The sequence below is a fragment of the Anthonomus grandis genome, chromosome 22, assembly GCF_022605725.1.
Source record: "Anthonomus grandis grandis chromosome 22, icAntGran1.3, whole genome shotgun sequence".
Classification (NCBI taxonomy): Eukaryota; Metazoa; Arthropoda; class Insecta; order Coleoptera; family Curculionidae; genus Anthonomus; species Anthonomus grandis.
This window is the reverse complement of record NC_065567.1, coordinates 23,556,281-23,569,529: the sequence shown is the minus strand read 5'-3', so window position 1 is coordinate 23,569,529 and position 13,249 is coordinate 23,556,281. Positions and strand designations below refer to the sequence as shown.

The 13,249-nt window shown below is 28.2% G+C and overlaps 2 protein-coding genes across 6 annotated transcripts in view; one reads left to right on the top strand and one right to left on the bottom strand.

The window, feature by feature from the left end:
* The window catches only part of LOC126748604 (beta-1,3-galactosyltransferase 5-like), a 41,375-nt gene extending 38,139 nt beyond the window's left edge, over positions 1-3,236 (bottom strand). The window contains exon 1 of the mRNA XM_050457955.1: positions 2,965-3,236. Coding sequence (XP_050313912.1) covers positions 2,965-3,001 — 37 coding nt within the window. The 5' untranslated portion in view covers positions 3,002-3,236. The remainder of the gene's footprint in view (positions 1-2,964) is intronic.
* The window catches only part of LOC126748603 (lachesin-like), a 184,703-nt gene that overhangs the window by 107,152 nt on the left and 64,302 nt on the right, over positions 1-13,249 (top strand). The window lies entirely within an intron of this gene.

Sequence of the window (13,249 nt, the reverse complement as noted above, 5' to 3'; positions counted from 1 at the left end):
AAACATCGAAACAAACGAAAAATCACCGTTTTTTTATCCATAATATCAAATCTAATAGCACTGTTTTTGTATTAAATATTTTTGAATGCGCCTATATAATATTAAATCAAATTTAAATAAACAAACTATGTTATTAGATTGGAAATTAACGACGACCATGCGTATTATTTTAGTACAAATATATTGGTGTCATTGTGCAGTAATTGTGCAAGACGATTATGTAGAAACTTAGACCTCAATGTTATAGTAAAATAGTTTTAACAATTTTTACAAAAAAAGCTGCTAAAACTGAATAATTGAAAAACAGATTTATGGAGTAGGGATTGCAATCCCAGGATTTCGCGATTGAGAAATGAATCCCGAAATCCTGGGAATTAAATTCGATATTTTTTTTTGAGAAAAATCAAAAATTAAAATAATCAAGCCCAAGATTTTTTAAATTCCATATCTATTAAAAGGCATTGTGAAAATTGATTCAAAGATAGCTTCAATTTTTTATTAATTCGCGCTAGAAACTTCCCCCTTAAGCTAAAAAATTAACGTTGCCAGGTCAGCTATTCAAAACACACACACGTAGAATATTACAAATTTATTACGATAAATAAGAGATCTTTATAATATTGTGAGAGTTTTAAGAGATTACGTTAAATATTTAGTAAAATTACAATTGTTTGAAATAATTGAAAAAAAAAATACCTTCTCTACCTCCTTGGTTGTTTTGCTGGTCTTATTAAATTGAGAAATAAATGATTATAATAGTAATACGATAGTAATAACAATACATTGTATTATTTGGCTTGGCTCGGCTCGGATGGGATTCACCAGATTTCCGACAAAGACATTCAGGGAAAAATCATTTAGCTAACGTCAGACGTGGTCGCTAATAACTTCGACTATTAAATTTAAAAGAGTAGGTAATTAAATATGAATTATTCTGGTATCAGATTTCATTGATTCCAGGATTCTCGAGATTAAAATAATCTTAGTTTTTCCATTCTTTTCCCGGATTAAACTTTTGAATCCCGGGATTGCATTCCTTACTATGAAGTGAATCTCTTAAAAAATAAAATCTTTTTTAGTATTTGCAATGTTTTTTCAATTTTTATTTCATTGTATTTGCAATAGTCATATATACATCAATAGTATTTTCAAAAATCAGGTCAAATGTGCCATCTGTATAACAGATATACTAAAACGAACACCTCGTTACCTAATGATCCCCAAATTCCTCATTTATTCCGCATTATTAATTGACACATAGCAGTCACCGCTTTGCATTTCTGTGTGTTATTGTTATTGAATTTTATATAAAACTTGAAATTATTTATTAGGCGCTTAGGGCATGTCCGGTTTTAATTGTTATGTGTATTTTTTATGGGTATGACACACGCTATGTTTATTAATATTTGGACTATAAAACGTTCTTCCCAGTAGTTTTATTGTTTTTTTTTACGAAGTTAAAATTTCTCGTATTTATTTAATTTAAGAGTCAAAAAATACTTTAATCGCACAAAAAATTGATTTTGTGAAAATTATTGTAATGTAAGACGTTTTTTTAACTGGAAGGCAACAGTCTAAAAATCTCCCCGAAATATCAATTGTCCAGAAGGCAGTATTGTCATACTTGTCAAAATTCCATGGTTAATTTTGTTGGAAGTGAATTTCTATGTTTATATTACAACGTTTTGAATAAACAAACTACAAGTATGGTTGAAGTCTCGAGCTTATATTACGATTAATGATTAATTGGGAACACGTGTTTCGCCCCTAAAGGCGTCATCAGACCTAATCAACAATTTCTAAAATTTACATTTTTAAAGTCACACTAGAGTTTCTTAAAGAAAAAATGGACGACTTTTTTTAACGTTTACAATGTTCTCGTTAGACTTGGACGTGATTAGGTAACATAATCGTGGTTTTATTGATGTTCATTTTTAGCCTTATTTTTCTTGATATTATATTGAATTGTTACGTCATTTTCTTTAACTGATCTGAATTTATTATCTAATATTGCACAAAATACCAAAAATTTCGATATTGTTCTTAAAGTTAAATTAAACCAGCTGATCTGTATTTACAGTGCCTGTGTTGGCTCAACACTATACTATGGATAATAAGCTAATATGTTAACATTTCCAGGAATATACCATGGATATAGATGAGGTATCCAAATTTATTTATTCAAAGAATGATTTTCGTAGACTTAATTAGTAACGATTCTCGACTCCATTTAGGATTGAAATTGTTTAATAAATTACCCCATAATATTAAAGTTGTCAATAAAAGCTTATATTGCATTTAGTGAACATGGAAGTATATGTATAACCTCAACTACTCTCGAAATCTTTTTTTTGTTCTTGATTAGGGTTCATTCTTAATTCTATTATTTCTTTTTATTATTGTATAATTGCGTTTCCAGGATTTTCAAGCAAACAGGTTATCTTTAAAAAACAAACACGTGAAATACGTGAGTTTTTTTTGGGATAAATAGAAGTAATTTAAGTTGAAAAACAATAAGAAGGTAAAAGTTCACTTCTTGGGGGTTTTTGTGTGCTAGGTGTTAGCAATGCAAACAGGGAGTAGCTGGCGATGTTATTTTACAGCATAACGAACAAGTATCGCTCCAGCGCTCCCTTCTCGACAGCTTCCTAATTAAATTTGACGAATTAAATAAAAACATCTTTCCAAAAAAAAAACTGCTATCTTGCGAACTAAATTAAACTTCCTCTTTTTAATAGAATAGTCTTGAAATTGTAAAATAACTGTCGAGTCATATAACAACAAAAAAAAAACTATAAATTATTAATTTGTGAGCATATTAGCGTGTTGTGGGGAAAATCATAGATAAGCGTGATATATTAATCTCACGGTTGCCTCGTAATTTAATTATAATACTATTCAAATTAACAGTATGTGGCAACAAAATCCTTCGTTAATGAGAAATGTCACAAAACAGATACGTACTAAAAATCGTCAAAAGGTAATAAGTTGAAACCATCATTCGGACGGGATAATCCACTTCTGGTCGGACTTCGAGGATCTCCAGTTTTTTCCGATAACGTCAATGTGTAATTTACTGCCCCGTTTGATTGCTATTTATGGCACCGGACTTAGCACTTTTTCAATAAACTCGTAAAAACATTTATGAATTATGTCGTCTGATTTTTTGATTTACGATCTAACTTTTCTCATATCACTTCATTTGTTATATGAATAGATGATCCATAAACTGACTGATTTAAGTACGTTGATTTAGCTTGCTTACTTCCTAACTGCGAATATTATCTTCGATAAGATTAACAGATTTTTCTGCATTTATTTGCAATCAAATCTGTATGTCAACTACTTATTTTTTTCACTAGAGATATATTTTCCAAAAAATGAAATAAAATGCCCAAGTATCGACTTAGTTAAAAAAATTAAGTGCGTTTGATTAGCTGCTAAGTAGCCACTAGCATATGAATCAAATTATTAAATCATTTTAGATAAATAGTTGCTTTGTTATAGTATGTAATAAATAAATCACATAAAACTCTTAAATTCTTTATAAAATCAATACGTAACATCATTTAATATAATAGACACGGCGCATAAATAACACGTTGTTTGCTATGTATTGCCATTTTTTTGGATCAAGGGTTATATTTCCTGATTAGAAATTTAAAAAAAGGAGCATATAAATTTTTATAATACAATACTTTTATATAAGAATTTATATAAGATTTTATATTTCTTGGTAATTTACGAGCCGTTGCTTTTATGATTGCCTAATAAAATTTTCCAATTAATTTTCTTTTACATGTAGATCTGGATAGTCAATTTTTATTAATAGCAGATACCTAATTCCGTAATATTTTCCCAAGTATATGTACAAACATTTTTGTTGATTCACTTGTTATTTTATTGAATAATCAAGAATTAACGTATGAGCAAATAGTTTATTGATTTGCGATTGTTGAACTGCTGTATTCGGTTTATTAATATCAGGGACAATATGTCGGGGTAAGTCTAAAATATATATTTTATTTTTCTTTTTTACCATAAATGTTTTTCACAATATTATTTTTTGTATTAAAAGTACAAGAATTTTTGTTGATTTATTCGTCGTTTCATTAAATAATTAACTAATAAATAAATGGTTTATTGATTTCCGATAATTAAACTTTTATAATTTTGTCAGAGCCTATAAAATATTTTTATTTTATTTTTCAGTATAATATAACATTTGTTTCAGTATTATTTGCTCTATTTTAATACAAGAATTTTCGGTAAATCATTCGTTATTTCAATGATTGATTTTTTGTTAATTTAATAAAATTTTTATTAATTCATCAAGAATCAACTGACGAGCAAATAGTTTATTGATTGCGGATTATTGAACTGTTATAATTATGACAAGGAGAGCCTTAAATATATTTTTAGTTTATTATTAAGCAAATTTTTCTCAATATTATTTTATGTATTATCTGTGTAAAATTTTCGTTGATTTATTCGTCGGTTTATTGATAAATTAAGAATCAACCGATAGGCAAAGGATTTACTAATGTACATGTATTAAACTTTTATAATGAGAGTCTGAAATATATTTTAAGTGTATGTTTTACATGCAATTATGATAAGAACTTAGCATGAAGATTTTTCTCAATAATTTTTTTTTGTAAAAATACGTACAAGAATTTTCGTTGATTTATTCGACGTTACATTGTTTAGTCAAGAGTCAACTGATGAGCAAATGGTTTATTGATTTTCGATAATTAAATTTTTGCAATTATATCAGCTAGAGCCTATGATATACTTTTAGTTTATTTTTTACATATAAATTAGGATAAGAATTTACCATGAACATTTTTTTCAATATTATTTTCTGCATTATACGTACAAGATTTTTCATTGATTCATTCATAACTTCACTGAATAATCAAGAATCAACCGACGAGCAAATAGTTTATTGATTTCCGATTAATAAACTGATTCAAAAATTATGTCGAAGAGAGCCTATACTATATATTTAGTTTATTGCTAATTTAAAATTATCAAAGAAAAGAATTTAACATGAAAATTATTCTCAAAATAATTTTCTGTATTTTTATATAAAAATGTTTATTGAATCATTCGTCATTTCATTGATTAATCAGGAATCAAACGATGAGCATATATTGATTTCCCTTTATTGAACTTTTATATTTATGTCGGGAGAACCTATAAGGTACTTTTTATAATATACTTTTTCAGTCTTATTTTCTCTATTATACGTGCAAGAATTTTCATTTATTTGTTCATTGTTTCATTGATTAATCAAGAATCAACAGATGAGAAAATAGTGTATTGATTTTCGGTTAATAAACTATCATAATTAGGTCGGGGTAAGCCTGTAATAAATTTTTGTTTTATTTTTTACACAAAATTATATTAATGGCTTACGATAAAAAATTTATTCAATATTATTTTCTGTTGATTCATTTTTCATTTCATTGATTAATCTAGAATCAATTAATGAGCAAATCGTTTACTGATTACCGATTATTAAACTTTCATAATTATGTCTTCTTTAATATATTTTTATTTTGTTTTTCAGCAAAATTTACCATGGACATTTGTCAATAGTATTTTCTGCATCATACAAGAATTTTCGTTGATTCATTTGTCATTGCGTTGATTAATCAAGAATCAACTATTCAGCAAATAGTTTATTGATTTCCGATTATTGAACTTTTATAATTATGTCGGGGTGAACTTACAAGATACTTTTTATTTCTTTTTTTATTCATTTATCATGACCATTTTTATTAATTTATCATGACCATTTTTGTCAATATAATTTTTTATATTCTACTTAATTTTTGTAATTTTCATTGATTGATTCGTCGTTTTTTTGATTAATCAACAAATCAGCAAATAGTTCATTGATTTCGATTTGTTGAACTTTTATAATTATGTCGAGGTAAGCCTGTAATATATTTTTAGTTTATTTTTTTACATAAAATTATGATAAGGGTATACCATAATTTTTGTTTTTCACTTTTATCCTTTAGATTATACATATAAGAATTTTATATGATTTATTCCTTCTTTTCATTAATTAATCACAAAATAAGTTATTATTTAATTACTTTTATAATTATATCAAGGAGAGCCTAAAATATATTTTTTTTTGTATAAAACTATGACATGAATTTGTCATGAAATTATTTTTGGTATTATACATTAAAGAATGTTCAATAAAAAAGTGCATATAATTAGTAAAAAAAAATAAAAATAGAAGTTGCGCAAATAGGTATGTGCGCAGAAATCGCAATATTTTTTTGGACTTTATATAAAGATTTTAAAGTAGTAATAGAGATATAAAACATGTGATAAAAATTTATTAAATTATTTCATTAAGGTAATTAAACAAAACACATTAGTATTAAAAAAATTAATCAATTTACAATTTTTATTCTATAAGTTAAATATATATTAATGCTAAAATAAGGTTTTTTTTAAACCTTCTTGTTGTCTTCATTGGATTGAAATTTATTTATTAGAGCTTGATTAGGATATCTATATCCTGTAAGTATAGAAAACTGGGATCATACCAAATTAGTCTCACAAGAAGTGAAATACTTCCACACCTGTAAATATAAACAAATAAAACCAAAAGTATTTTATTAATCAATAATCAGTCAACATTCTTTTTTGGTCTGAATCGATTTCATCCAGAAAATTCTAAGTTATTTGAATTTTTGTGGAAACTTAATAAGCATAATACTATGGTCGATGGTAAATTAAATGTCTACATGATTTGCGTATTTGCCAGTGACTTAACGAACTAAAAAATTGCATCTTTGATATTTCAATTCGAACATTTTATATTCATTAGCCTTTTTGGATCAGTTATAACTTCCTTTATTTATATATTTTTATATTCTTTTTGATATTTTCAGCTAAGTAACATTGAGTTAACTTTTGTAATAGCTCTTTGCTCTTAGAAACCTTACTTGGTCACCCCAAAACTTGTTTTCCATTTTTAAAAACATATTTAGCATCAAACAAAAGCTTTTATTTGCAAGCAAACCTTCTTTGTAAATAGCGAAATCAACTAAAGCATTCCAGCTGGCCGCGTGCCTGTTTGTCTTGACAAAAATGCTACTCACTTCTAACAATGAGCATATTTCCCGTAATTTGCATAAAAGTGGATTTTCAAGTTTACCTGTACACGGCTAAAAAAAGAAGGCAGACCTATAAACCGGTTAAAAAGCGATCGAAAATAAAATAAAGTCGTCCGGTCCGAAGGGCCATTAAGCTTACGAATTTTGTCATTTATTTCATCGAAAATAATGGCGCGACCTGACGCAGTCATTGCATTTCGCTTCGACATGTTCAATCGTCCATTAAGCAATACGAGCTGTAAACACTTCCACCGGAAAGCATCTCATGGCTAAGCCCCACACAGATCGACTTTGTAGAAATTATTCTGGACATTGCGGGTCGCCATCGCGAAAATAAGGATCAGTTCGGTTAAAACGGATACGGAAAATCGGAATTATGTTTCGGACAATTAAGAGAACTATTAAACCGCTTAAATGACTTATCGAGAAAACAGCTTAAAGGCTGGAAAGTCTAGTCTTGTTTACTCAGAGCGTGCCTGTAATCAAGCAATGTCTGAAAATTTTCTTTATGCAGCAAGGGATATCACCGAAAAAAACGGCTAAAATATTGAGATTTTGCCTATTCTGAGACCTATGTATATCTTAGACGCAGTTTAAAAATAAGCGAAGACTTATTAGACAATAAGTGTTTTCGTACGTAATTGGATAAATTGCATTATAAAAATACAATTTTAGAATGATACCAAGGGTATTAAAGAACTGAGGCAGGAATATGTCCGAAAAACCGGGCAAAATGTCGAGATTATTCTAAGACCTATATCCTTGACGCAATTTAAAAATAAGCAAAGATTTATTATAAAATGATCATTTTCATACGTAATTGGATAAACTGCAATAGAAAAACGCAATTTTAAATTAATATAGAGGATATTAAAGAACTAAGACAGGGATATGTCCGAAAACACCGATCAAAAAGTCCAGATTTTGCCTATTCTAAGACATATATCCTCGACGCAGATTAAAAATAAGAGAAGAATTTTTATAAAATAATCGTTTTTATACGTAATTGGATAAACTGCAATAGAAAAACGCAATTTTAAATTAATATAGAGGATATTAAAGAACTAAGACAGGGATATGTCTGAGAAACCGGCAAGAAGTCGAGATTTTGTCTAATCTAAGACCTATATCCTTGACGTAGTTTAAAAATAAGCAAAGAATTATTATAAAATGATCATTTTCATACGTAATTGGATAAACTGCAATAGAAAAACGCAATTTTAAATTAATATAGAGGATATTAAAGAACTAAGACAGGGATATGTCTGAGAAACCGGCAAGAAGTCGAGATTTTGTCTAATCTAAGACCTATATCCTTGACGTAGTTTAAAAATAAGCAAAGAATTATTATAAAATGATCATTTTCATACGTAATTGGATAAACTGGAATAGAAAAACGCAATTTTAAATTAATATAGAGGATATTAAAGAACTGAGACAGGGATATGTCCGAAAAACCGATCAAAAAGTCGAGATTTTGCCTATTCTTAGACATATATCCTAGACGCAGATTAAAAATAAGAGAAGAATTTTTATAAAATGATCATTTTCATATGTAATTGGATAAACTCCAATAGAAAAACGCAATTTTAAATTAATATAGAGGATATTAAAGAACTAAGACAGGGATATGTCCGAAAAACCGATCAAAAAGTCCAGATTTTGCCTGTTCTAAGGCATATATCCTCGACGCAGATTAAAAATAAGAGAAGAACTTTTTATAAAATGATCATTTTCATACGTAATTAGATAAACTGCAATAGAAAAATGCAATTTTAAATTAATACAGAAGATATTAAAGAACTGAGACAGAAATATGTCCGAAAAACCGATCAAAAAGTCGGGATTTTGCCTATTCTAAGACCTATATCTTGGACGCGGTGTAAAAATAAGCAAAGAGTTATCATAAAATGAGTGTTTTCATACGTAATTGGATAAACTGCAATAGAACATAATTTTAAAATGATACCGAGGATATTAGAGAACTAAGACAGGGATATATTGACGAAAAACCGGCCAAAAAAAATCAAATTTTTGCTAAGGATAATGCAGTCAAAATGAATAATTTTTTAACTAAAATAGATGATAATTATTATTTTCAATAGGTAAATAAAATTCAATAGAGATGATCAATATTTGGCCTGTTTTTACGAAAGATGAACATCTTACACCCAATTATCAAAAAGTATTGCGATCAAATGATTCGTATATGTCTTAAGCTTAATTGTTCAGTTTCAACATAATTATCGTGTAAGAGAGATACAAGATTCGATAGACATTACAAAAAAAATTAATTTTTGAGAAACTGTCAATGATATTGAATAAAAACAAAGTAGTTATATAAATTATTAATCAATAATCACTTTAAAATGTTTATTTTAAGCAATAATCAAGACCATTTTTACCATTTCCTTTCAGGAATTGATTACTAAGGTTGAACCAATTAAACCTTACAAAGAATTGTTTGTCTAAGATGGACGAAGATAATTAATTAAACCAAATCAGTAATTAATCTAAAAAATTCACTTTAATCAATAAACAAAATATTAAATTTTCAGTTTCGTGTTTGTGACCCAATATCTTCAATATTGCGGAGGGTTGTTGGGTGGGGTCAGAAATAAAACAGAAACCTGTTTACTTAAATGTCGACGTTTCGACTTACATTAAGTCATCCTCAGGACATGCTCGAAAGAATAAAAACAATTGTTTCTTGGCTTATTGTTGATTCTAGTTTGCCCACAATAACACCTACAATTTAACCCATGTTAAAAAATAATTCTACGCTCCTAATATAAATTGGTTTTAATTATAACTAAAGAAACCTAGACTTAGTAAGAGGTGTAATGTATAAAAAATAAATTTTATATTTTTTTTATTAAAAATTTTTTTTAACGGATTGTACCTGAATGTAATTTTAATTGTGTCGTGGCTTTTATTTTAATTTTTGTACACGTAAAGAACATTTATTTAATGATGTTTTTAATGTACTTGAAATTACTTTGTTTCATCTATGTGATCACTTAAATCCATTTCAGTGTCCTGAAGATGACTTAATATAAGTCGAAACGGCGGCATTTAAGTAAACAGGTTTCTGTTATATTTCTGACCTCACCCAACAACCCTCCGCAATATTAAAGACATTAAATAATTTTTTTTTGGTTTCAAGCTGAAATGTTATCAAAATTTATGAGGAATATGTGACCATCGTTGAACCCACTAAAAATTAAATATTTTCGTCGAATATGATCAGTCAAAGCAAATCAATAATATTCAATATTAATTAATAATTAATGTACAATTATTTTGGACAAAAAATCATTTTATTCATTTTGTAGTATATATTTTCTGTAATATGAATAAACAATTAGAGTTGGTAATAATAATCACTCTTTAATTTGTAAATTATTTAACTTTTTCTAAATTGTTTACGATTTTGTAGGCATCTGGATGCCAATATAGTCTGAGTCGATATAGTCAATATAGTAATAGTCTGAGTGTAAAAGTGATAATGCAACTAAATAACATATAATAAAAAAAAGTTTTTTAATAACGGTTTAAATTTTTGGTAATTAGTGCAAGTATGATAATCCATCTCAGACTTTAATATCCAGAAAGATCTTAATGCAATTATCCTTATCGCGTGTAAGCCAAATGACTTAAAACAAATACAATTGCAAAATTAGTAAGAAAAAAAAACGATAGAGACGAAAAAATCTCAATATTTCATCTATTTTCAAATACGATAAGCCATATCAAGTCAAGTATGTCACTTGAAAGGCATCACCTAATTCCAGCGTATATGATAGCTTAACTATTTAATTAATTGTGTATATTTGATAGTTAAGGATACATTATTGTTACATAATTAAATATTTTAAATTTTCATGCATGCTATTACATTATAAGATTTATATTATTTTCCTGTAGCATTATGCTAAATAAATACATTATTATTATTAGGCAAATCACAAAAATTAAACAAGGAAGGGCCGATCAAAGTATAAATGAAACGGTTATGACTAAGTGTTAGTTTTTTGAAGGGGGAAAAAGCAATTTTACAATCGAATTGGACGGCGCGAAAAGACAATTCTCAGGCTCGGTCCAGATCGGCGAACATTTGTCAACAAGAGCGGTCTCTGAAACGCGGGTTGTCCATTCGATATGTCATCAAGGCAATCACACCCCAAGCGCCAATCATTCTCCCACGGCTTCGAAATTGAAAAAGCGCGACTGTCACGTCGCACACTGGTTTATTTACCCTGTGCTGCATGGACAAAAAAACATTAAGACGTAGATTTTTTAGGAAATACAGGGTGTTTCTTAAAGACGTGCTGATATTTAAGGGGGTGAATCCCGGACCCATTTTAAGAAAAAAAGTTCCTTTGAACATGTGTCCTAAACGTCTTTACTTTTAAGATACAGGGTGTTAAATTATTAAAAAAAATCAGTTTTTTAATAATAACTTAAACAATATTGTAGACATTTTTATGAAATTTGGTACATGTATTCTATGCATCAAGACGCATTTATTTTTTCTACCAGTGGCGTTGGGGCTCGGAATTTTAGAAAATTATGTATTCGAATACTCACTTCGTTTTTTTTTGAATATTTGAATTATTCACTATTCGAATAATCATACAAATATTCGAACATATTTGAATATTCAGAATTAATAGATATATTTAAATAAAGGAAACCTCTCATACAAAATATCTTGGGATATACCTTGACGAAATTTGACATCATATATTAACTCAGTCAATTCAAAGGTACAGAATTTTAGTATGGGGAGAATTATACAGGGTGTCCGGAAGCTAGATGCAATCCTTTAAGGGGGTGATAGCTGACTTAATTTCAAACATTTTAAGCTAAGTATGTGTAGGTCGAAATTTGTTTATAAATTTTTTATGGCAATTTTTGCATTTTTCTCAAGAAATACCAAAATTTCACATTTAAACGGTAATAGAGCGCGAGTTACAATTAGTATCGGAGTTTCAAAGTTTATTTTGTTTTGTCTAATGTGTATTAATAAAAATACGATCAATTCCAAGCTTCTGTGTAAATTTATAGAAAAAATAGAGACATTGAAACTTTTTAGTGCGGTGCGAATCGATTTTTTTCCAGTCGCCTTCCGTCCAGCTTTTTTAATATACTAATTACAGTTATACTAATTACTAATACATTTTAGTGGTTAAACCACTCAAATCGAGCAAGAGATACTTACACAATGATTTGTGAATGATGCTTATTTCTTAAGTGATTCCATAAATTGCTTGTTCCTGTCTTGTTCTTGACATTATACAAACAAAATTTGCATTCAACGCAATCATCCGTTCTATTAAAATATTGCCAAATTTTGCTTTTCGAACTCATATTGACTTACTACTAGACTAACTGTTAATTAAGTCAATTAATTTAAAATTAACCCTTATACAGTACTTAATCGTTCGCTTTTATACACAACCAGAGTCAAATACAACTAGTACAACTACGCCGTGCCGTGTATCGAATATGCGAATATTCGAGTATTCAAATATTTGAATATTTGTTAAAATGAATAAATTTTTTTGCAAAAACTCGATATTTGAATATTCGAATAAACCGAGTTTGATTCCGAGCCTTAAGTGGCGTCCCTATAGGTCTTCTATTGAATATTTTTAATGAAAAAAATACTACGCCTAAAATACTAAAAATTATTTTTAAAATCCTCAATCACTTTTTAGCAAAATTGATCTCTTGGTTTTTTTTCGTCCGACGCACGGTTTTCGCTTAAAAAAATAAAAACAATTTTACTTCCCTAAAAATCTGATGCGGTGTGAAAATGTTTGTTCGTCGATTGCAAGCAAATTAAGGGATCAGATTTATTATAAGAAGTATGAAAGGTTAAAAAATCAAATAATTTAAGAAATGCTCATGTTTTTAACGCGTTTAAAAAGTAAATGGTATGTAAATTTATTTAACGCAAATAAAGTCGCGGAGTCGCCAATGCATGTTTCTTATTGCTCGTTGTGATGGGCAACGAGCTGGCTTTTTAGGGAAGTAAAATAGTTTTAATTTTTTTAAGCGAAAACCAATTTGCTAAAATGTGATTGAGGATTTTA